Here is a 25,296-nt window from a genome sequence, read left to right on the forward strand (position 1 = left end):
GCCCGCCCAATGTCCCTCCACGAGGAAGGGGAGGGGAGCCCAAGGCTGTGGGTCCCAAAGCCCACATCCTAACCAGCAGGCCAGCAGTTCTCACCTGGGGGAGACTCTGTCCCCAGGGGACACTGGGCGACGACGGGGACATTTGTGGTTGTCACGATTGGGGGGTGCTACTGGCATCAAGTGGGTGGAACCCAGGGATGTGGCTCAGCCCCCCACAGTGCATAGGACACCCCACCCCCTGCAGGGAATGGTCCAGTCTCGATGTCAAACGTGCCCTGGCTCCTAAACCCGGCCCTAGCCCACGCGGCCTCCTCACGCGGAACAGCCAGGACCGTGCCCCGGGGAAACGCAGAAACGGGGGTGGGGGGCGGTGTCTTCCCAGACCTAAGGCTCGGCTGGCAATTCCGTGCTCCCGAGGCCGTGCCCACCTTCTCCGACTCTCTGCGCTCTCGTTGTCCAGACGCAGCCTCTTAGTCTTCCGCATGAACTGCTCGGCTGACCTCAGGAGGGCGGGGGGCCTGCGGGGAGAGACCGCAGAGCTGCAGCCCCGGGCAGCCGGGGAGGGCGAGCGCGCGCCCCCTTCTCCCCGCCCCATTCTGGGGCCGCCCAACGCCCAGGGCGTCCTGACGCAGAGGATGGTTCAGGCCTTGCCCTGAAATCCAAGACGGTGCCCGGCATCCGCCAGAAATCGGGCGGTTCTCCCAAGGCGAGGTCCCTGAGAGGATGGGCGCTTCCAATGACTCCGGGGACGCCACCTGCGGGCACCTGCCAGACACGGAACACTCCCCAACTCCCCGCTCTGGCTGCTCTGACGGCCCTCCCGACCTCACCTTCTCCCTCTGCCCTGGACCACGATCTGCAGCCACACTGACCTGACTCTCCCCAAAACGCAGGGACTCCTTCCCACCACAGGGCCTTTGCACTTGCCGGTCCCTCTGCCCGGGGCGCCTTTCCTGCTTCCTGTATGACTTGCTCCCTCTTATCCTTCAGGTCCTGACAGCTCCTCTTCAGAGGTCTTCCCGGCACTCAATCCGAAGTTGCTACCTTGTCACCCCCACCTCAGCACCACGTCTTTCTGTACAGCACTCACCCTAGGACAGTGCCTCTCAATGGGGGCGATTCTGCCCCCCAGGGGACACTGGGCCATGTCTGGGGACATCTGTGCTTGTCACACCGGGGGTGCTGCTGGCATCAAGTGGGTGGGGCCAGGGATGCTGCTCGACCCCCCGAGCACCCAGGACGGCCCCCCTTCCCAGAGGACTACCCGGCCTGAGCGTCCACAGTGCCAAGGGGGAGAAACTCCGCACTCGGTATCAAGCAAAAAAAGCTGAGTTTGATCCCCGCTCACGGTTAGACACCTGAATAAGTTCCTGAGGGTCAGACGGTGGACACCAGGGTGACCCCCAGCGTCTGTGAGTCCTTCCTCTCTCTCTCCCACTCAGTTTGTATATTTAAACGTGGGCAGCATCCTGGACCTCAGCAGTCAGATGATAAGGATGCAGAGTTTCTTGGGGGTTAACGGCATCGCCTAACCCAGGGGGTCTCACCCAGGGACCATCTGCCCCCCCAGGGCACATGTTCGGTTGACACGACTGGAAGGCAGGCTGCCCGCATCTGGCTGGTGGAGACCAGGGATGCTGCGGAGCATCCCACAATACACAGGACGCCCCCAACGCCACTGCAGAGAATGATCCGACCCCAAATACCACCAGGGCCGAGGCTGGGGGAGCGAGCCCTCCTCACTGGGCTCTCAGCCCACGGGGGCAGGCCCACCGCCGTCCTGTTCCTGCTCTATCCCTGGGCCCAGAGCCGTGCCTGGCACACAGAAAGCGCTCAACAAACATTTCAGGTTGAGTGAACGAGTCCCTGTTCTCGCTTGAATGCTGTCTGACGTCAAAGGGACCCCTGGTTTGGTCGGCAACCACCTTCTTGCCAGCCAGGCCCCAGGATGGGCAGGTGCCCAGAGGCTTAAAAAAAAAGAAAGCAGCCCCCGGTCACAGGACAGAGATCACACGGAAGAGGTGAAGCAAAATGTCCCCATAAAGAAGGACTAGCTTCACTCTCAGTCCAGGGGTGAAATGAGTGGGCTCTGCTCTCAGAGAGATACGGGTTCAAATCCCGGCTCTGCCCCTTCTGGGCTGTGTGACCTTGGGGAAGCCACTTAACCTCTCTGTGCCTCCATTTCCCCAGCTATAAAATGGGACTGCAGTAGCTACACTTACGGCTCCAGTGAGCATTAAATGAGATGACACAGGTAAAGTACCTGACATAACAGAAACTACATGACAGCTGACACTGTCAACTATACAAGTTATTTAAAATCATGCGAGAGAGAGAACTGGATGAAAGTCCCTTTCAGAGCCAGAATCCACGCCATTTGCTGACGGAGCCCCAGGCAGTTGGAGGGGGACACTGGGTGGAAAGAGAAGTCTCCAGCAACAGCACACAAAGCTGCAGCCACTGGCCTGGGTCCCAGCCAACTGTCCCTGAAGGCAGTGACCCAGGATTGTGGAAAATCACTTCCTGCCAACTCCCCCCCAACCCCAGGCCCAGCAAATGAATCCCATCAGCCCACCCTCCAGCCTTCCCGGCCACCCCATCCCCGGCACAACCAACCTTCTAAAGGGTCCAGAAAGCCTCCATTTCTGCCGCGGGCATGGGACACGGACCTTGACAGAGGAAACGTGTCATTAACGCAGGCGGGACTGGCTAACCACTTTCTCTCCTTCTGATCCTGAGTCCTGATTCTCGGGCCTGATTCTCTCTACCTGAGTAATTCCAGCCACACCTCACAGCCCCTGGGGCACTGTCTGCGTGCCCTGAACCGCAGCTGGGAGGAAAGTCTTCCCACGGGGCCCGAATACCCCAGGACCCAGGCGGCCCACTACAGGGACTGGGGCCCCCAGTGCACGCCTCCTGGGCTCTTAGAAAGCAGGCAGGGTCTGGCCAAGGAGACAAGCAAGTGACTTCCTCACCGTGGGGGGGCGGGGGGAAGGGGACGGGCCACCTCTGATGGCTCAGCGGCAGCGCGGATGGGGAAGTGTCAAGGCTGGTCTCAGGCTGCATGGGAAGGGGGGGGCTGCACAGGCCTGGGGGGGAGGCTGGGAGAAGGGGGGGGCTGCACAGGCCTGGGGGGGAGGCTGGGAGAAGGGGGGGCTGGACAGGCCCGGGGGGGGGGGGGGGGGGGGGGGGGGAGGCTGGGAGAAAGGGGGGACTGGGAGAACGGGGAGGGGGGGGGGCTGGACAGGCCTGGAGGGGAGCTTGGGAGAAGGGGGGCTGGACAGGCCTGGGGGGAGGCTGGGAGAAGGGGGGGGCTGGACAAGCCTGGGGGAGAGGCTGGGAGAAAGGGGGGGCTGGGAGAAGGAGGGGGCTGGACAGGCCTGGGGGGAGGCTGGGAGAAGGGGGGGCTGGGAGAAGGGGGAGGCTGGACCGGCCTGGGGGGGGAGGCTGGGAGAAGGTGGGGAGGCTGGACAGGCCTGGGGGGGGAGGCTGGGAGAAGGGGGGGCAGCACGCGGCCCGGGAGGGGCCTGTGCCGTCGTGGAGGGAGAGGGGAGAGGAGGGGACCTCCGGGGCCTGCAGGGAGGGAGGGCGTCCCTGCCCCCCCCCGGAAGGGTGGCTCGGGCAGCCCGGGAGCCGTGGGAAGAGGCCGAAGGGCGGCCGGGGCCGCGGAGGAGGGGCCGGGGCGAAGCGGAGCCCGAGGCGGGGCCGGCGGGCGCCGGGGAGGCCTCTCGATGGCGGGCCCGGGGTCGGGGCCGAGCAGGGCGGGTCAATGGCGGGTGCAGGGTCGCGGCCGAGGCGGCACGGGGCGCGCGGGCGCTGCTCACCGGGGCTCGGGGCTGCGGCCGGGATGGGCAGGGCGTCCCGGGGCCGGCGGCGCCTCACGCTCGCGGCTCCATGCCCGGGACTGCGGCCCCGGAAGTGGCGGGCGCGGGGACGGCAGGGGCGGCGGACACTGGGGACCCGGCGGCTCGGGCCCCTTTGACCCGGAAGTCGAGCGGCCCAGGAGGCGGCCTGGGATTGGCCACCGCCCGGCCGGAACCAAAGCGCCCGCGGCTCTGGGGGGCGACGCGCCGGCAAGGCCCTCGCAGCTCGCGGGGTGGAACGTCCCAGGGACGGCGTCTCCCGGGCGGAGGGGGACGCTGGGGGGCAGACACCCCCGCGAGATTTGGTATCGCCCAGCCAAGCCGATGATACTTCTATTAAAGGTGCCTGGACAAACGCTTGCTCGTCGGGGCGTTGGTGGTATAGTGGTTAGCATAGCTGCCTTCCAAGCAGTTGACCCGGGTTCGATTCCCGGCCAACGCAGACGAGATGATGGTTCCTCCTTTTTCCTCAACCGCAGTTTCCTTTTTTGTTTTACCTCTTTTTAAAATTTTCTAGTCAAATCATCGAACTAGAATTTCTATTACTTTGAAATAACTTTTAAAATTCCATAATAATTTCTAAAAAAAACAGGAGGAATAAGAACAAAAGCACGGAACAAGAATTTCCATTACAGTCACTTTGAAATGTTTTAAAATTTTGTTACGAGCACGTTTTCGCCAGAACTGAACCGAGGACCTTTCGGGTCTGAAGCACACGTGCTCACCGCTGCGCTGAGGAAGCTGGTGGAGGTGGTAACTCTTGGGACTTTAATTAGGTAAACAATGTTACAAAAGTTGTTACATTGTAGCTCCTGAAATAAACATTATATGATTGCGGTCAGCCAAGATGATTTTCGCTGTGTCTGAATACCCATCACTCTGCTTGACGCAGGGGAAGCTGGAAGGAGGAAGATACAGAAGAAAATATTCAATCAACACACACACACACACACACACACACACACACACACACACACACAATCTTTGTTACTTTATCATCGACACACTTTCTATTAAAACAATCCAAGACAGAAACTGCTCCCAAACCCATCCTGAATCCAACGTTTCATTAATTCGTCTTACACATAGAATCCTTATCTAAAATCCCACCTAAGTGTCTACAGATATTTACCTTGTTGCTTCTGCCCAAACCACTTGCTACAAGAACTTTCTATTAAGGACTTCTATTGTGTGCACCCTAGATGCAGGAAATTTGGAAGGGAAAAAGAAAAAAAAAGCCAGACACAGAAAGAAGGTGATTAAAATGACTTTTTATCTCATAACCCAGAGGTAACTTATTAGCATTTAGACCAGTCTTCTTGTTTTTGTTTTCGGTTTTTTTTTTTTTTTTGGATATTAGAATTTAGGGTCAGACTGCTGTCCCCCCTCCAGAATCAGGGTGAGGAGAGTGAGGCATTGGCCTCAGGTGCAAAGATTAAGGGGATGCCAAAAAAACTCAATAACCAAGATAAATAACATGTTAATACACTCTTCTAAAATATCAAATTAATGGCAAAACAACCTTGTAAGGAGCAAAATATGAAAATCTTAAATCAAGATAGATTTTGGCAGTGACTTGCCAAGCCATATTGGAGTCTGAGGCAAGAGCCAACATATGTTCCCCATTTATACCTGTGTTTATGTCCTTTTAATGGCTATTTTCTCCCAGAACATCATTGAAAAAATATTGAAACTTAGAAGGAGCTATATTAAAATTCACAACATTAAGAACTTATTAGACTTTTACTTTCCCGCATTTAATGGAAGCAAACACGTCAATAACATTTTCACCATCACCATTAAAAAATTACATAAAATATATATTGAGTGGCACATTTTTCCTTTGCCCCAGAGCCCAGTATGGCTCAGCAAGGCAGTGTCCCACAGCGATACATTCCGAAGACCTTCTATATTAGTTTTCTGTGGTTGCTGTAACAAATTACCACAAACAGTGGCTGAAAACAACACAACTTTATTATCTCACAGTTCTGGAGGTCTGAAGTCTCCAAATTGGCCTTAGGGGGCTAAAACCCAGATGTTGTCAGAGCTGCGTTCCTTCTGGAGGCTTCAGGGGAGAATCCCTTTCCTTTCCTTTTCCAGCTTCTAGAGGAGCCCACATCCCTTGGCTCATGGCCCCACATCACTCCAACTTCTAGTTCCTTGCCACATCTCCTTCTTAGGTTTTGACTTTCTTTTTTGACTTTTTCTTATAAGGCCCCCTGTAATTAATCAGCTCCACCTTGATAACACAAAATAATCTCCCCATCTCAATATCCTTCACCTCATCCCGTCTGCAAAGTCCCTTTTGCCATGTAAGGGAGAATCTTCACAGGTTCTGAGGATTAGGGTGTGGACATCGAGGGGGCATTATTCTGCCGACCACACTTTTCCTCCTCATTAAACATTCTTTTATACCATCATTTTTGACAGCGGCATAGTATTTCATTCATTCATTCATTCATTGAACAAGTGTTTACTGACCAACTACTGTGTGAACTTGTTTGCGGGGGGGACCAGGGCAGAAGTTCAAGCCGGGCTGGGGCTGCTGATGAGTGGGTGATTGAGGGATATTTAGAATCTAATATTGACTGGACTTACCGCTTCATACCTGCCAAGATGTCTATAATCAAGAAGACAGACAATAGCAAGTGTTGTCGAGGATGTGGAGAAACTGGACCCTTCTAGTGGAAATGTAAAATGATGCAGCCGCTGTGGAGAACAGTTTGGCAGTTTCACAAAAGGTGAAACACAGGGTTACCATCTGGCCCAGCGATTCCACTTCTAGGTATATATCCAAGAGAACTGAAAATGTACATCCGTGCAAAAACTTGCACACCGTGTCCAACGCAGCATGATTCACAGCAGCCAAAAGGTGGAAACAACTCAAATGTCCATCAGTGGATGAATGGATTAACCATATGGGGTTACATACAATGTAACCCCATTCATACAATGGAATATTATTCAGCCACGAAAAGGAAAAAAGGTAACTTCGAGGCAACATCCAACCTGGCGGGTGCCCCCCTCATCATAGGGAATCCATCCTCGCGCAGCCCTGGACCCCGCACTCGCCCGGCTTCCCTCCCACCACTCTGGGCCTCCCTTGGTCTTCCCATCTCTTGCTCATGGGCCCAGGGCTGCGTCCCCGGGCCTCTTCCCTGCCCCCCACACCCCTTGCCTTGTCTGCTCTCTGGGCTCCAATCTGATCTATGCCCCATCGACTCCCACAGTCCTGTCTCCAGCCCAGGCCACCCCTGAGCTCCAACTCAGGGTCCAGCTGCCCCTTGATGTCTCCAGGCAGGGTGGGGGGTGGGGGTGTCACAGCCATCCCAAACTTATCATGGCCCAAAATGAGCTCCCTGTCTTCCTCTAACCTGCTTGCTATGGAGTGAATGTTGGTGACCCCCAAATTCATATGTTGGGACTTAACCCCTAATGTGATGGTGTTTGGAGGTGGGGCATTTGGGGATTGATTAGGTCATGAGGGTGGGGCCCTCGTGAATGGGATTAGTGCCCTTATAACAGAGACCCCAGAGAGCTCCCCGCCCCTTCCGCCATGTGAGGACACAGCAAGAAGATGCCATCTATGAACCAGGAAGCACATCCTCACCAGACACCAAATCTGCTGGCACCGTGATCTCGGACTTCCAGCCTCCAGAAGGGTGAGAAATAAATGTCTGCGGCTGGCCCCGTGGCTTAGCGGTTAAGTGTGCACGCTCCACTACTGGCGGCCCGGGTTCGGATCCTGGGCGTGCACCAACGCACCACTTCTCCGGCCATGCTGAGGCCGCGTCCCACATACAGCAACTAGAAGGATGTGCAGCTATGACACAGAACTATCTACTGGGGCTTTGGGGAAAAAAAGGAGGAGGATTGGCAATAGATGTTAGCTCAGAGCCAGTCTTCCTCAGCAAAAAGAGGAAGATTAGCACGGATGTTAGCTCAGGGCTGATCTTCCTCACCAAACCAAGCCAAACCAAACCAAACAAAAAACCTAAAAAAAAAAAAAAGAAAGAAATGTCTGTTGTTTAGAAGCCGCCCAGTCCCTGGTAGTTTGCAATAGCAGACCAGACTAAGTAGGAGACTGCACCTCCCTCCATCTCCCCGCTCAGCCGAGGGCAGCTCCTTCCTTCCAGGGGCTCAGCCGGCACCTGGGGGCTGCCCTCGGCTCCCTGCTCTCCCACCCACATCCAGTCACTCAGCAAATCCAATTAATGCTGCTTTCAAAATACACCCAGAATCTGATCACTTCTCCCTCCTCGATGGGCATCTCCCTGGTCTACCCCATTGTCACAGTCCCCTGCATCCCGGTCCCCAGCTCCCACCCTCACCCCCACAGTCCGTCCTCCTCGCAGCAGCCATTAGATGGCACCTGCGAGCCCCGGAGCCAGATCTCTTCCTCCTCTGCCCACAGCCCTCCAGGGCTCCCACCTCCCTCAGGGGAGAAGCCCACGTCCTCCCTGTGACCCACCAGGCCCTGCATGACCTGCCCCGTCCCCTCCCCTCCCCCCCCCTCCCCCTCACTCCCTTTTCTCCAGCCACTCGGGCTCCTCGCTGTTCCTCCAACATGCCAGGCCTGGTCCTGCCCCAGGGCCTTTGCACAGGCTGTGCTCTGTGTCCTCCCCCAGGTATTTCCAGGGCTCACTCCCTCTCCTCCTTCAATTCTTGGTTTCAATGTTACCTCCTCCGAGAGGCCTTTGCTGAGCCCAGCTAACTTTAAACCTCTCCTCCCCCCACCTTGGCATCCACAAATTCACCCTCTATCACTTCACCTTATTCTTTCAATGGCTTCTTAGTCTCTGAAATAATCTCATTTATAGATTTGTATACTCATTTCTCCTCTGTCTCCTCCACTGGGGTGTGAATTCCACCAGCACAGGGTTTTTTGTTGTTATTTAATATAAAATATTTTGTTCCCTACATGTCACTAGGGGCTCAGGAAACATTTGTTAAGATGCTGAACAAATTAACAGCTGGCCAGAGGAGAGAAAAGGCCTGGGCGTGGGGATGGAGCAATACAGGTGGGCTTCCTGGTGGAGGAATAAAAGCTCGGAAAATGTGTTATCTCCTCCGTGAACTCCATCAAGGCCTGAGACTTTATTTGCCCCCCCAAAATGCTCTCCTTTGAGGTGATATCTTGGGTCCTTCAAACCCACCTGGAGCAGCCAACGGGCTGTGTGACGCCCAGCAAGTTGCTCCCTCTCTCAGCCTGGGTTTGCCTGTGTGAGGTCCTGTGGGTGTTCTGGGGGAGACCTCAATCTCAGAGAGGTGCCTTGGCTTAAAAGGATGATAATTCCGTCTTTCCACTAGGTGTCGCCAGGAGCATGGCCGGGCATCACGCAGTGTCCCCCCACCCTCCATCACCGCCCCCTCCGCGCCGCCCACCCCAACCTCCCTCCCAGCTCCACTCTGAGCCCCAGACCTCAGCATCTCAAAGTCAGACACTTCCGCCCCATCACACACCCCAGGATTCGCAGAAGTGTCTCTGTCCCCAAGCAGGCCACCTCAGTAGGCAGGGTGCCGGCCTGTCCTACCAGGTGTCTAACCACTCCAGGCGCCTTCAGCAAATGTTGGAGGCAGGAAGCGGAAAGAGGAAAGAAGGGAAGCACATACGGATTCAATGTTTCCAGTCTGGGAAACATTTGTTGCAAATGCTCGCTGTGTCAGATCCCTTTGTATGTCTGAGAATAACATGCATGAAAGAATGGAAATGTGTGCTGGGCACCGTTTTAAGAAAATGCCACGTTTTAAACTCATTTCGTCCTCCCAACAACCACAGGATATGGGCGCTATCAGCAGCAGCATCCCCCTTTTAATAGGTGAGGAGACCGAGGTATAGAGAAGTTAAATAACTTGCTCAAGAAGGCACAGAGAGGTTAAGTAACCTGCCCAACGTCACACAGCTTATAAGTAGCAGAATCGAGATTCGAAGCCAGGTGGTCTCGCTCCAAAGTCCACGGGACGAGACTAGACTGTCTACTACACAGAGGAAGTTCAAAGTAATCAAGTAACCAAAAATAAAATTGAAAAAAAAAAATAGGCTATTGAATCTGAATCAGCCATTAGAACATCCAGCCTGGGCCTTAACGAGGTCATGGGCATATCAAGACATAGCAGCCTGAGGGCTTTGTCAGCAAAAGAACAGAAACAGCCCGAATGCCCACCCACAGTTTGGGGAGGCCAGAAAACGTATGAGGAGGCCCTTTGCGTCCTGAGCTGGGGCAATTTGGGGAAGTTTCTGTCATCCGCCACCATTGATAGAAATTGCAATCCAAAAAGAATACAAATATATGAAGGACTCCAAAGCACCTGGGGGCTGGGGAGTGGGGGCATCGGGGAGACCGACTTGCCACCCCTCTGCTTTTATACAAGTTGAGTTTCTATTTTCTAAACGATCTCCAACTCACAGAAAAGTATGCGGGGCCGTAGAAACCACGGCTTACGTACAAAAACCTCTTTTCTTCCACAACGCATTTAGATAAAGGATGGCACCCCTGATTTCAGTGGAGTTAGGGAGAGAGCAAGGAGGATGCGCTGATGTCGAAAGAGCCCCTCCCTCCAAGATATTGAAGTGAAAAGAGCAAACCACACGCAGGTCCGGCCGTTCTCCTTGGCCTGAGCCGACACGTGAAAATACTCACGCTTGAGAAATTGCTGGAATCAACGAGGAGACACCTCGGAGGAGTTTCTGGCAGTAACGAGACCAGCCTGCCCCCTACGGAGATGAAGTTCAAGGTAATCAGCACAACTTAAAATAAAATAAGAGGCCATTAGATCTTTTTCAGAGGGGTGGGAGAGAGCCTCTCTTTTCACAGCACACTCTTTTGTACCGTTGAATTTTCATGAGCCCAGTGTCGGTTTCATAATTAAAACCCATTCAAAATAGTAAGAATATAGAATATTTGCTTTGAGTCTCTGAAAAACAGTAAGAAAGTCATTTCTGAGACAGCTGATCTCTGTGAGCTAATATTACTTTTTCAGTTAAAAATTCGTTAAGAAAATAATGATAGTTAACTACTTGTTAACGGATTCGTTAAATAGTTATTTAACGAATTTAACTCATTATCATGAGTTAAATAATGATAATAAAGGTGCCAGGTCCCCAATTAGCTGTTTTAATTGCTTCTTTATCATAACTGACCCTATGGGGGGGGGCGGGACTCTCATTATACCCATTTTACAGATGGGGAAACTGAGGCTTGGAGACTTAAGTTACTCAAGGAGCTGTGTACCAGAGAGAGAAATTTTGTGAATAATCTGATTCACTTCACCCCCACTCTGGGCCCCTGCAATGGTGCTATTTCAACTAAGAGGAATTTTTTACTATTGACAAATACTTTTAAATTATTGGTTCCTTCGGTATCAGAACCACAATCACCATGTTTATTCTCAATGCCACAGTGGCAAATCTTTGATTGATTATCGAGGGAGGTGTGCAGTAGCTGGGAACTTCCCAGTCCCCCTTATCTTTGCGATTTTCATCGATTTATGAAATGAAACCTTTCCCCTGCAGCCCCTGGTGGAGGCCCCCTCCCCCCAATTCTGCCACTTGGGGGTCCTTAAATTCCATCCCACACACGGCCATGGCCACAACCCTAACAACAGATAACATTTATCGAAGACTCCTGGGTGCTGGGCCCTCTTCGAACGCATTTTGTCCTCACATCTACCCTAAGTGGTGTAATTAGGAATCCCACTTTATAGATGGAGAAACTGAGGCCCAAAGAGGTGAAGTCACGGGGTTGGCCAGCCGAGGAGCGGAGATTTTAACCCCGGCATTCTGACCCCAGAAGGCATGTTTCTAAACCTCTCCACACTTAACCCAGCGCCTGTAGATATAGTGACGGCCTTCTCCATCAAGAGATGATGACCAAGTAGGCTTGTTATTCCTGCCGTGGGGATGCAGGAACAGTGCGGTTGGCAGACGCTACAGGAGGGGGGTCTTGGGGGGGGCATGCATGGATGCGACTCTCCTCCCCCCCTGCCTCCCTTCCATCTCTGCTTCTCACCTCCCGGATCTCGAGGCCACTTTGTATTGTTCCGAGATATTCTTAGCTCGGCGCAATCAAACCATCACCCGTCTGAAGGCTAAATGTACCAAGAGAGGGGATGTCAGAGGGAGAGTGATGGAGGGACGTAAGACAGCTCTCCTTATTCCCAATGTCCGGCTCTCCACCCCCTCCCCCAACACCCAGAACCTACTAGAATTTCCCCAGGATTGGGTTTCTCTCTCATTCTCTCTTGGGTGGCCTGGTAAACTCAGCCTCGCTGCGTGAGGCTGGGCAGGTGGCTTTCCCTCTCTGAGCCCCAACTTCCTCATCCTTGAAATGAAGATAACCACAGTGCTCTCTTGTGGAGGGTCGTGGGAGGGTTAAATAAAGTAAGGGTGAACCATGGGACTTGGCGCAGAGTGGGTGCTCCGTATAGAGGGTCCATGGTGATTTTTATTTGGCCCTGGGGCTCCTCCCAGTGGGGACACTGATATGAGTCCTGCCTTGACTGGAGGTGTCATCACAGCGACAGTTCTCAGAGCCTCAGATCCAACATGGGGATCCTCACCCCCGAGACCCACACGGAGTCCACGATGAAAAAGAATCCGCTCCCCATCCCTTGACTGGACTGAACCATCATGCGACAAGTCTGGCTATAAATCTTCAGCCAAATTGTCCGGTGCCTTCATTGCACGCTCTCTGTGCACCAGGCCTGCTCCTCGCCCCCCGACACCACTGGAGGGTCACATAACAAATAAAGAGCACGGAGGTTCCAACAATCACAGCTGATTCTCATCAGGCGCTGCCTGTGAAGTTGCGCGAGTGGGGAGCTGTGCACCTCAGTTTTGTCCTCTGAGAGATGGAGGTCACCAGAGCGCCCACCTCCTGGAGTCGTCGCCAGCACTCAATGGGCCGGGATGCGAAGGAAGGTTTCCCACCGCTGGCACCTGGTGCCTGGTGGTGCTGAAGACCTGCCCCTCCCCTGTCGTTCACCCCAGCCCCTCCCCAATGACCCCTGACCTGTCCCCACTAAGGCGGGGAACACTGCAGTCTTCAGATTGTCCCTTCAGAGGTCTGCTTGCTGTTTCTGCTTTCCCCAAGGCCCACGTGTCTTAGCCACTGCTCCGTCCACGGTACACAGCCTGAGTGTTCCGGAAAGACATTAATTGTATGAATGAATGAATGAATGAATGAATGAAAGTTGCTGACTCCCTTCTAGCAATCTCTTTCCTTTGAGGAAATAAGGCTGACTTGCCCAAGAGACGACTACATTCCCTCAACACTCATCCTCTGAGGTAGTACAGGCACGCCTTGGAGATAGCGCGGGTTCGGTTCCAGCCCTCCGCAATAGAGCGACTATTGCAAGAAAGTGAGTCACACGAGTTTTTCGGGTCTCCAGTGCATATAAAAGTAACGTTGACACAATACTGTAGTCTATTCAGCGTGCAATGGCGTTATGTCTAAAAAACAATGTGCATACCTTAATTTAAAAACAATTTAGTGCTAAAAACTGCTAACCACTGTGTGAGCCTTCAGAGAGTTGGAATCTTTTGCTGCTGGAGGGTCTTGCCTGGTGGAGAGGGTGGCAACTGTCACCACATTCCATCTCCAAATCCTGTGTCCGGCGATTTCCTCCAGCCCCACGCCTGGCCGCTCTGAGGGCGGGGCATCCTGGTCCTGGGCTGCCCGCGTGGCGTCCCATCCCGGCAGATGGTTCTGGAGCCCACGTGGGGTCCCGGCTGGCTCTGTCTGGGGTGGGGAAGGTGGAGGGGTGATGAGGGCTAAGGGGCCGACCTGGCTCAGAGTGTGTGAGCCTCTGACTTAGGGGGCGGGGCCTGAGTGGTCACAGCGCCCTTTCCTGGCAGGGTGACTGCACATTGTCTGTGCCCGACCATCAGTGACACCTGCTGTCCCACGTCCTGTGACAGTGGGGAACGTCCCTTCACCCTTAAAGGGGCCTGGCTTGGACAATCAGCCACCCATCCCCGTTTCTCAGACGGCTTTTCTCTGCAGTCGTGTCCTTGCCAGCTGGTGGGAAAATCTCCCTCCTCAGACGAGAAGGCGACGGTGTGGATGAAGCTGTGCTTCATGTTATTATTTCTGGAAATAGAAGGATGGCAGCCCTCCAGGGTGCCCTGGCCTGTTGCTGGCCCCTGAAATCAAAGGCATGGGGGTCCCACTTCGGGGCGCCTGTCCTGGATTCCTGGGTCTGGAACGTGGCCACTTGCCACCCACACCTCTTCTGGCATTGGTGCCTCCTTTTTCTGTTCACACATTCATTCAACAAACCTTTACTGAGTCTCTCTCTGCACGAGTGGTGTGTGAGGGACGCCCTGGGTGGGGTCAGACTGGGAAGCAGATGAGACAAGGTCACTCTCTCGTGGCTCGCTCAGCACCCCAACCCAGCCAGAACCAAGTGCCTCTCGATACAGCACTTTCCACCAACATTTATAGAGAAAAATGTTCACTTACATCGTCCCCTAAACCCAATATGATAGAAAAACAATGCGTGAGAAGCATCGAGTTCATTCCTCTCACGGCAGTGGAAATGCCCAGTGGCCTGTTGAAACCTCACAAGTGTCCGGGACATGAGAGGCTGCTGGTGCGGACAGCCCGTGAACTGGCCCAGCCTGCGACCTTTCCAGCTGTCCACAGGCAGACAAGCCACGGTCCTTCATTTGGATGTTTCTCTGTGCTCCACAAAACTAGTTCTTCATTTTTCCTTTCCCATTTCAGGAACGGGTCTGGTGTTCTGGAACGGTGGCCACGTGAGACCAGAGATGCTGCTCTGAGGAGTGCGGGCCAGGAGGCGGGTGAGGCTGGCACCTGCTCCGTGTTGGTGCAAAGCTCCTGGGGCCTGGACGGCGCCCCGAGGTGCACAGCTGTGGGCCCCTCGGACCCAAGGCTTGTCTTCCCCGGTGGCTGGGCCGTCTGGAGGCTCATCTGTCCCAGGAACTCGTCCCCGCTTGCGTTCCCCACGTGGTTCACCCACAGCAGAGCAGCCCACGCTGGTCCAGGGGCGGACCCTGTCCTGCGCATGGGAACCATGCTCTAAGGCACAGGCGCTTCGTAAAGATTGGGGGATCCCTGTGGGACCCCTGGACCAACAGCTACTGTTCAAATGGTATTCTCTACTGCACAGAGCTGGATCACGTTTGTTTCTTTAAATGTGGCCTCTTGTAAAGAGCAACACACTCATCAGTGCAAACTATCTACTAGGTGGTGGGGCTCAGAGCAGCCCCTGCGCCCACCGAGGTCACATTCTGGGGGACAGATGTCAGCCCAGGGGAGCAATCTCAATGACTCTAACAGCCTACAGTGTGTGCGGAGGAGCAATGTAAGCTCAGGGCAGGGACGGAGGGGGCTGGGTGACGTGCTAGTTTGGGGAGGAGGCCCTCTCTGCAGGGGTCCTCAGGGGGGTCTCCAGGACACCAAGGCACATGGAGATGGGGAGCAGCACTCCAGGGGAGTCAGGCTGTGCTCAGTGTCAGCTCCTTGTGGTTCCCCGAGACTTTCTCAGAGCCATGGGGACCCCTGCCTCCGTCACAGCTCTGTTCTGAGGGTCACATTAGACACTCGCCCATTGAGACCCATCCAGCTGGAGAACGCGATGACTACTGTGGCCTGGGGCAGTGACTGTGAGCCAGTCACAGTCACCCATGGACACGTCTTCTGTATTCCAAGATGTTTATTTTTTTAAATTTTTTTTGTGAGGAAGATCAGCCCTGAGCTAACATCCGTGCTAATCCTCCTCTTTTTGCTGAGGAAGACCGGCTCTGAGCTAACATCTATTGCCAATCCTCCTCCTTTTTTTTTCCCCTCCAAAGCCCCAGTAGATGGTTGTATGTCATAGCTGCACATCCTTCTAGCTGCTGTATGTGGGACGCGGCCTCAGCATGGCCGGAGAAGCGGTGCGTCGGTGCGCGCCCGGGATCCGAACCCGGGCCGCCAGTAGCGGAGCGCGAGCACTTAACCACTAAGCCACGGGGCCGGCCCCCAAGATGTTTCTTTAAAACTTATCCATGATGAGGCTCACGCCACCTCCCCTCGAGGAGGCGACCTACATTCCACCCTAGCTCCTCCCCTTTGCCCTCCTGGGGTGTCACCCCCTGGTACTGTGAAAACGTCACCTGGAAGCCAGAAGCTTCCAGGCATCATCGAATTTCACCGTAGAAGCCCTCCAGCTCGCAGACCTCAGCCTGCCACTGGCACCACTGCTCGGCCGTCCTTGTCATGCTTCCATCGTCCCCTCCAGTTGGAGCACCTGTCCTCAGCCTGCAGGAGCTCAGCCAGGACTCCTCTGCGCCCAGGGCCTGGGTCTCCTTCAGCACTTGCTCACAGCCCCCTCCTCATCTCCCGCCGCGTCCGGGGCAGCCTGGTTTTCTGACAAGTTCTTTAAATCGTGTCCTTCCTGTGATGCCAAGTTGACAAGTAGATTTTTCAGCTTTAGATTTTCTTCTTCACACCATTTTAGGGAATCTCGTAGCTCAGACACTTCCTTAGAGAGATTTTTATTAATTTCCCTGCTGGCGTTTAGAGCTGGTTTTGTCAATTTCGGCTGTCCCTAAGGGTCCGTCAAACCTTTATCTCTGAGTTGGTCTAAGGCGCAGCAGCCTTTGCTCCCTCTGAACAAGAGAACTCTCCAGAAGAAAAAGGCTCCCCTAGTGATATGCCACCAGGACAGCAGGCTGATGCTGGTCTCAGGCCAAAGGTCTTCAGGTCATGAGCCCACCAGCACCCAGGCACAGTGACCCATCAGGGGGACTGCGCTCTGACTGGCTCCAAGCACCCGGCCATGAACCACTGAGGTTTCCAAGCCCGTCTCCGACAGAGGCAGCGACCTCTGCCTTCCCAGACAGCCCTGACCCGGCCCCTCCGCTGGACGATGGATTTCCGCCCGGACTGGCGGCTCAGATGTCTCGTGTCTGAGTCAAGACGCCCACTTTTTTGTGTGCAGGTTGTTCTTCCTGCCCCATTTCCTGGCCTGCTATCTATTTCACAGACTGATTGAATGGCGGTGGACGGGAGGGGTGGCTGGGACTGGTTCTCGCCTTTCTGCCAGTGGGGGCACCACCTGGGAGCCAGGACACAGCCAGGGGCGAGGCTGCCAGGAGGCGACGGGAAGTGTCTGAGGCCACTCTCCTAGCTCCTTGCAGCTTCTGGGCTCAGATTCTCCGCGTGCAGCGTGGTGGGGGGCGCACGATGACTGGTATAAGGTATTTTTATTTTTCCAGCTCACGTGGGCCTGGGAGAAGGGCTGCGGCCCCACAGGCAGATGAGGATTTGGGGAATGTCCGGGGAAGACTTGGGGCTGGACCCGGTGTGCACCTAGGTGGGGTCCAGAGGACGGGAGCGGGGTCGGGGGCTGCCCTGTGCGGCGCTGGGTCAGGGGGCTTGCAGTTGGCCAGGAGTCGGGGTGAATGGCTCACCCTGTGCTGAACGCGGTTGCGATGCTGGAGGTCTGGGGGGCCCTCCCCGGCTGGATGTGGGTCCTTTGTACTCTGATTCCCGATGTCCCCCTGCCAAATCGGAAGGCGTGGGCGAGCAGCACCCTGGGGTGATGGTCCAGGAGGCGCTGGGCACAGGTGTGGGGCCTCGCTGGCCGCAGAGGGGCAGGAAGGTGGACGTGAACAGAAGGCAGAGCGCAGGGCGTGGGCGAGAGGCCCGGGGCAGGACGAGTGGGTGGGGGGCGCTGTCCTCTGGGGTGGAGAGTGGGGGAAAACGCTGCAAAGACCCCAACACCGTCCCTCCCTTCAGGGAGGCCTGGGCCAGGCCCCCGGCTTTTATACCCGCCCCCTGCGTCACAGTGCCTCCTCTGACGTCACAGCCACCCCCTGGCCAATCGCCAGCCGGCTCTCAGCTCAGTTTTGCTTGTACAGCCAATCACCAGGCAGCTCGGCCAGCCAATCGCCAGGCAGCTCTCCCCATGGCCCTCCTGGTGTCACCGCCCGGACACCATCCCCATCCCCTATGAAGACCACCGATGCCCAAGCCGGCCCTGGCGCAGTCCGACCAGGTGGTCCCAGGACCTGCTGGGATCTGAGAGCCAGCAGAGGGCGGGCTGTTCATCACGTGGCGTGGTCCTCCCTGGGCCCCGCCCATCACCGAAGCTCCGCCCAGGGGTTTCCATGGTGACCCTCAGGGCGCCTGGATCCTGACGCTGCACGTGCTTCCTTCGCTGCCTTAGCTTCTCGCACCTGACGGCCGGTTCTGAGGACAGGACCTCCAGGAAAGGGAGCTCGAGTGCAGGGGGCATGGGCTGCAGGTGGCCTGGGGCAGGGACAGAGGAGGAGAGACTCCAAGAAGAGGGAGGATCCTCACTCCCAGGGTCCAGGGCAACAGAGGGCGTAGGCTGTCCATCTGAGAACGTGGAAGTACCTTCCTGGACAGCACCCCGCACCCCTCGTCTGCAGGCCTCTGCCCCTTCCCCATCACTGTGGTCATCCTCGAAGACTTGAGCCTGCTCGCTGCTGGCTCCACTACACCCCTGTCGTCATTTTCAGTGACTTCTACATCCACAATGCCAATCCATTCTATACCTGGACTTCTGGTCAAGGACCTCCTGGTGCAAACATTGCTGGTATTTTCCCTGGCAATCATTTCTTTCTTCTCCACCGAATAACGGTAATACCAATAAATAACATGTAAATTGCTCTGGTCTCCTGATGCAGTGGGCTCAGAGAAAGTGTTCCGTTCCCAGGGAATCAATCATGACAGGAGGAAATCAATCACGGTCCTCCCTTTCCTCTTCGCTAGGATTGGTTGGGGGTGAGGAGGGCATTTGACCCCGTTCTGGCCAATGGGGCCTCAGCGGCCGCCTGCTAGAGGAGGCAGGTGTATTTGAGAACGTTTTCTCTCTTTACTAAAGAAAGGCTGAAGGTAAGAATCAGCCATCGCTCTCTGCCTTTGATCTGGTAGGATGAACATGTGATGTTAGCAGCTGTAGCAGCCACAGTGAGACCACGAGGAAAGAGGTAAAGAGAATCCCAGAGGAGCTGATGCAAATGCCCGCCCCTGCTGACAAGATGAATTCACCAACCCTGGAGCCTCCTGGCTCTGGACTCTGCTGGTGAGATCATAGCCACCTGCGTTGAGGCCACTTTGGGCCAGAAATTCTGAGACATGAATCTGAAGGCATCCTAGCTGATCCATTTCATCCTCAGAATAATCTAAATATCCTATCTAAATATTGCTTGTGCCAATTCAACTTTCTCACTCTGAAAAATCGTATTTATCCTGATAAGACATAGGTCTTTGTAGGTCAAAGTCATGTCTCATTCCCTGTGTGCCCTCCAGTGTCCTAGCATCTTGCTTACCTCATAGTCAGTGCTAAACATGTGTCACGAATAAAAGTGTGTAATGAATGGTTGACAGTCTGGGCCATGAACAGGGCACAGCCCTTCCCCCAGACGCATATCTTTACTAGTGAAAAACAAAACAAAACAAGAAAAAAAATCAGAGAGAGAGAGATGGAGAACCTGAATGACTCAGTGTACCCCTTGTGGTCACTGCTGTGGAAGCAGTCAGAGGACAGTCTAGATCTGGCCCCGAGGAGCGTGGATCCTGAAGACGAAGGGCCTGTGTTCCCCCACATCCTGCCTACAGACCAGGAATTCTACAAACTCTGAGGTGAGCGTGTTGTGGGACAAGCCAGTGGGGTGTTGGCAGTTTTCCAGGCAGCTCTGTCATCTTAATGCACACCCCCCCTTCCTCTTCCTTACAGAGCCACGCACCCACCCTACGAAGACCAGTCTCTTGGCTCCCTTGAGCCCTGGTGTGGCCGTGGGACTAAGTCTTGAGTCGAAGGGCTGTGTGGGGTTTCTGAGAAGGATCTGGAAGTGAGGCAGCGGCCCCTTCGTTGCCGTCTCCTCTTCCTCCTGCAGATGTGGAGGGCACATGCGATGGCCGGACTCCCTCAGGTGAAGCCTGGAGGCTGGAAGCCACGGGAGGGAGATGCAGCAGAGAGAGGAGACAAGCTCTTAGTCTTGGCGCAGAGAATCCAGACTTCTTTACAGCAGAGAGAAGAACTTCACGTTCTTTTTTCGCACTCATTGTTCTGTCAGCGTTTTGTTACATGGAGATGCACTGATCCCTGACTATCCAGGGCGCCTTCCCCAATCCACGGCTCCCCAGGGATGAGGTCTCCTAGGTCTGTATCTCCCCATCAGCTGTCCCAGGAGTGGGGCTCCTCACCTGCCCACGCTCATGACTTCTAAAGCCCCCTCCTCTTCGGCTACGGTGACTTTTTTCCAGTTGCCAGAACTGGCCCATCTCCTCCACGTCCCTGGGACTCCGCATGTGCTCCTCCCTCGCTCCGTAGTGTCGGCCACCTGGCTAGTGCTGCCCATCATCCACGCTCAGTCATTTCCTCCCGGGGACCTCCTGGCCCCCCACTGGCTCAGACCCCCTGATTTCTTCTTCACTGCCCCGTCCCCCTTGTAATCACATATGGTTTGTGGGTCCATCTGGTTAATGTCTCATTTCCCACCACCCTGAGCAACCTGGAAGCAGGCAGCCGTGCGGGGTCCTCTCTGTATCCCCAGTCCCCGCACACGGGAGATGCTCACACACGCTGAGGCACGGCCTCATGGGCCTTCACGGCTTCTGTGACCTTCTGTGATCACAGATGCGAGGTCTGTGTGAGGTCAAGATGGTCCTGGTCGGCACGGGGGGGACGGAGCAAGGACGTTGGCCTCAGCCAGAAGGTCTCCGTGTGGATGGTCTGCTTAACCCCTTTCTCACTGTACAATTTCAGGCAGGTGGCATCTGCGACCCTGAACGTGGGTGTGAGGAGAGACTCAGCCCCCGGGGCCGTGGGGAGAACCCCGTGAAAAGCACAGGGAAATGCTCGGCTCCCTGCCCACCACGGGCCCCCTCCTGCCCATCACAGCCCCAAGGCGGATACACGAGTAACTCCGATTCCCTTCGTCCAGGTCCCCGCCAGCTTGAGGACATCCTCTCACTTTCCATGCTTGGAGGGGGCTGAGGAAAGAGGTCGCGGGGCGTCCACCAGCCTGCCCGGTGTCCAGCAGCGACTGCTCCCCACTTGCCTGTCTGCTGGCTGGAGACGCCCATCCCCTCCTGCAGAAGGCACAGGCTGGAGATCCTGGGGGGCTGGACCCGGGTGGGCAAGGTTATTAGGGGAGGCTGCATGGGGGGCAATTAGGGTGGGTGCTGAGAGCCTGAGGTCGCAGAGATGACCGAAGGCCACTGGGGAGGGTGACGGAGCAAGGAGGATGCTCCCAAGTGGCACAGACTGTGGGCACAGTCTGAGGAGGTGCAGACCCAGGGCCCTACGGGGGTCTGAGCTCTGCCCCAGTTGGCTGGACCACAGCGAGGCAGTGGGTGGGGGAGACATCAGGGACTGGTAGGTGTTCTCGAGATGCTGCCGGCATGGGTGGACCCTAGGAGAGAGACTGGGGGTCTCTGGGCACCACTGGAGGGGTTGAGGTGAGGGCCCTGAGGTTCAGCTGGGACGGGCCAAAAGGGAGGAGAGGGGCAGCGTTGAGGGCCGATCATGCCAGGGCATAGGCAGGGCTCTCCCTGGTATTACAGGCTGTCTGTGTCTGGCCCATAAAAACTCCTGCTGATCTGTCAGGCCCCAGAGCAGACAGCCCTCCTCCCTGCTCTCCCAATCCTGTGCATTCCAAGCAGGTCCTCTGTAGACCCCACTCAGAGCCTTGTGGGGCGAAGTCACCACATCTTCTCCACCACCGCCACTCCCCGGCTATGTGGGGAGAGGCGTGGTCATCATCTCCATTTTCCTTCATCCCGGCTCACCCTCCCGCCCACCCAGGGGGAAAGCGTCATCATCTCCATTATCCACCAAACCTCCATGGGTGGCGTTGTCATAGCCTACATTCTCCATCAAGCATTTCACCCCCCTTACCCCCCATGGGGAAGAGTTTGTTGGGTTCTCCATTTTCCATCAACTCACTTTACCTTTCCAACCAACCACAAAGAAGGTGCATCAAATATCATAGCCTAGGGGTTGGGAACACAGGCCTTGAAGCCACACGGCCTGGGTTCAAATCTCAGCTGTGCCACTTAATTACTGTGTGACCTCAGATAAATTACTGACCCTCTCTGTGCCTTAGATTCTCACTTGTGAGGTCTGGAGGTTGTGAAGGGTTTAACGAGCTAATCCTCAGGAAGAGTGGGTTTCTGTGAGGGTTAATTTTATGTGTCAACTTGACGGGACCATGGATGTCCAGATACCTGGAAGGCCCGCAGCCCTCTGAGGCTGGCCCCTGTTGTGAGCCCTGCCTGCACCTCTGTACGGCAATAAGCCTTGTGTGGCGTTCTCCTCCATCTGATCCACCATTTAGAGCAGGTCAGTTCCATCCTGGAACATACCCCCAAACCACATCGCAAACCTTGACGTTGAATTTGGGGCAGACTAAAGAGAGAGACAGAGAGAGGAGGGCAGGGTGACCAGAGGTAGGGATGGGGCGGTTGGCGTCTCTAGGATGTGGTTGGGGGGGGATTGGAGCAGCGGCCACCCAGCCTCTCTGGTGCAGGGGAGACAGGTGGACTCCAGTTCCTGGGGGCCAATGCTGTGACCATTTCCTAGATGGAGAAACTGAGGCTTGGAAGCCCTTCTGTTCTTCCCTGCCCTCCCTGGCTGAGGGGGAGGGAGGGGGGTGGCGGCAGGGGGGAATGGTAGCAAAGTGGGGGGCGGGGGAGACACAGTGGAGTAGGGGTCTGTTTATCAGCTGTAATCGCTGTCTCCCGGGCAGAATTAGACCAAATTACCGCGGCCCGCCCTTAAGCACTGCAGGCTCCAGGCATCGTCTGTGGGAGCAGGGAGGGGGCTGGGGGGCCACCTCTCCACAGTGGAGCCCCCAATTAGCCGGGCAGGGAAGAGGGGGAGCTGCGGCCCGGCCCCGCCTCGCAGGCCTGTGCAATTCAGCTCTGGAGAGCCAATTAAAGACGGCAGGGGGCCGAGTCCGGTGGGCTGCAGGGGAGGGGGAAGGGAGAGGGGGCCGCATGTGGGACCACGGGAGCCGGGGTGGGGGAGGGCACCTGGGCTACAGTGTCCAGGCCCACGGAGCCCTGTGTGGATAGCCACGCCGTGTGGGCATCTAGACCCCCAAAAGCATAGAGAGGGCAGAATTCCACACCTGTCCCCTCCCACCCCTACCAGAAAGACAGGGACGCCCACGGGACCCAGAGGGCGACAGGGCCCCTTGGGGACAAAATACACAGGACAGTCTGGGAAGCACCACCCTCAGTGCCCCTCGGCCACCCAGGAGAACACTAATCATGGGGTCCACTCCTGGGGGGTAGGAAGGACCCTCCCAGGGGGAGAGCAGGCCAGCCGCCTGGAAGCCCTCTGGGATTGCTGCAGGCCGCTGGCTGGGGATTCCCCAATGCCCAGGTGCCCTCCCCTCCTCTCCCCCTCTGACTCCCCCCTCCTGAGCACCACCTCTGAGACTTCCTCCCTTCTGGAACCTCCTCACCCTCTTGAGCATCCCCCCCCGAGTCCCCCTCCCGTGGGACCTGGGGCCAGAAGTCTTCAGCCGGGCCTGGCTTGAGAGGCCTCGTGATTCTTGTCCAGCCAGGTTTTGGGGGTTTAGTGGCGAGAGGGGCTCCCATCGGTCCCTCGTCTCGGTGTCAGAGCAGGCTGTGTGTGGGTCTACAGTCAACACTTCGTGCATGAGATGGGGTGGTGGCTGAAATTTGGGACTACTCTGTGGCTGTCAGCCGTGGGTGTGTCCTCCTGGGGATCCCGTGCACGCGGGGGCTGCAACGTGAATGAGTGTGTATGAGGTGTCAGCTGCCGCCACGGAGACCCCACTCACAGGAGCTGCGGTCGGCACAAACACACGCGCACACACGACACACCCCTTCGCCCGCAGCACTGGCTGCTGGGGAGACCCAGAGAGAGACTCGATGACGAGAGACGGAGAGACATGGGGAAAAGCTGGGAGCAGACACCTGTGTAACAAGAAGCAGCCGTGTGAACATCTAGAGGCGGGGCATTCTGGGATGTGGGAACAGCAGGTGCAAAGGTCCTGAGGCAGAAGCAAGCCATGAGTGTCATAGAGGGCTTGAGAGGGTCAGCTCTGGAGCCAGACCACCTGGCTTCAAATTTAGCTCATGTGGCTTCAATGCTCTATGCCTTATTTCCCCATCTACAAGATGGGTGTCCTCAGAGCATCTGCTTCTAAAGAATGTCAGGAGGGAAAAGGATCCATGCAGACAATCTACTTAGAGCAGATCAAGTGCCTGGCGCACAGGGAACGCCCACCGCCCGTTGGCTGTTGATGCTGTTGTCATCATCATTATTATTGTGGGTTTGATCTTCACGGTGATGGGACTCATGGGACGATTTTAGGCAAGGGAGGACCAGACCAGATTTACCATTGGATTTACCACTTCCTTGGTCTTCCTGGTCTGGGGGCCCGGAATGTTCCATGTGAGCAGCTGGATGGTGGTTACGCCATCTACCCATGTGTATAAATTGAATCGAACACGGAAGATTTGTCTCCCTCACCGTTTGCAAGGGATGTGTCAATCAAAAGTAGAAAAAATACCATAGACGGTCCCTCCGGTGACTGCGTGCAAAGAGGGCTGGGGGGACAGCAGAAAGAGGTGGGGCAGGTGTCCCTTGAACCCCGATGTCCCTGCCCTGCTCGGCCGCCTCTGCGTCCCCATCCTGAGCTTGGCTGGGGGTTGGAAGCATCAGAAACCCCCAGCGCAGAGGCCTTGAAGATTGGCTCTTTCCCTGGCTGTGTGTCCCCCAGCCATCCACATGCCCAGTTTCCCTGCTGGCTCTGCACCCCCAACCTGGGCACTCGGCCCCCTCCTGACCAGAGGAGCCAGGCACAGGGCCCCCGAGGTACCAGACCATGGAGAGTGGGCATCGGAGCCTCCTTCCTGCCTTTGCAAGTCTACAAAGGTAACCCTATGTCGTGGGTTCAACGTGTCCCCCCAGATTCACAGCCACCCGGAACCTCCAAATGTGACCTTATTTGGAAATAGAGTCTTTGCAGATGTAACTAGTTCAGATAAGGTGAATTTATACTGGATGAGGGTGGGCCCTGAAGCCAATGACTGGTGTCCTTCTAGGAAGAGGAGAGACACCAAGAGAGACCCAGAGAAGGTGCTAGTACAGAGTTGGAGAGATGTGTCTAGAAGCCAAGGAACACCAAGGACGGCTGGCGGCCACCAGAGGCTGGGAGAGAGGCATGGGATCGTGTCTCCCCCACAGCTTCCAGAAGGAACCAACCCTACCGACACCTTGATTTATGACTTCTAGTCTCCAGAACTGTGAGAGAAGAAATTTCTATTGTTTTAAGCCACCCAGTTTGGGGTGATTTGTTACAGCAGCCACAGGAAATGAATACACTTGTATTATTATATCCACAAAGTCATAGATGTTTATGGTAGAATCCTTAGAAAATATATATTCGATTTAGAAATTATAGTCGGGCACA

The 25,296-nt window shown here is 55.7% G+C and overlaps 1 protein-coding gene and 1 non-coding gene across 6 annotated transcripts in view; one reads left to right on the plus strand and one right to left on the minus strand.

Annotated features, from left to right (window-relative positions):
- DPP9 (dipeptidyl peptidase 9) overlaps nucleotides 1–3,839 on the minus strand; it is a 34,615-nt gene extending 30,776 nt beyond the window's left edge. For 3 of the 5 annotated variants that reach the window (XR_009219008.1, XM_058537352.1, XM_058537355.1), the window contains exons 1-2: nucleotides 2,617–2,663; nucleotides 429–518 (exon numbers count right to left, since the gene is read on the minus strand). Coding sequence is in view for 2 of the 5 variants with exons in the window: in XM_058537352.1 (XP_058393335.1) it covers nucleotides 429–484 (56 nt within the window). In the remaining 3 variants the exon portion in view is untranslated. Of the gene's footprint in view, nucleotides 1–384; nucleotides 519–2,616; nucleotides 2,670–3,824 lie in introns of those variants that run through there. The other 2 variants (XM_058537353.1, XM_058537354.1) reach the window with 2 other exon arrangements.
- Nucleotides 3,840–4,233: 394 nt separating this feature from the next.
- TRNAG-UCC (transfer RNA glycine (anticodon UCC)) lies at nucleotides 4,234–4,305 on the plus strand. The gene has a single exon. It is a non-coding gene; the product is annotated as a tRNA-Gly (tRNA).
- The last annotated feature ends 20,991 nt before the right edge of the window (nucleotides 4,306–25,296 follow it).

Source organism: Diceros bicornis, unplaced genomic scaffold (genome assembly GCF_020826845.1).
Source record: "Diceros bicornis minor isolate mBicDic1 unplaced genomic scaffold, mDicBic1.mat.cur scaffold_301_multi, whole genome shotgun sequence".
Taxonomy (NCBI): Eukaryota; Metazoa; Chordata; class Mammalia; order Perissodactyla; family Rhinocerotidae; genus Diceros; species Diceros bicornis.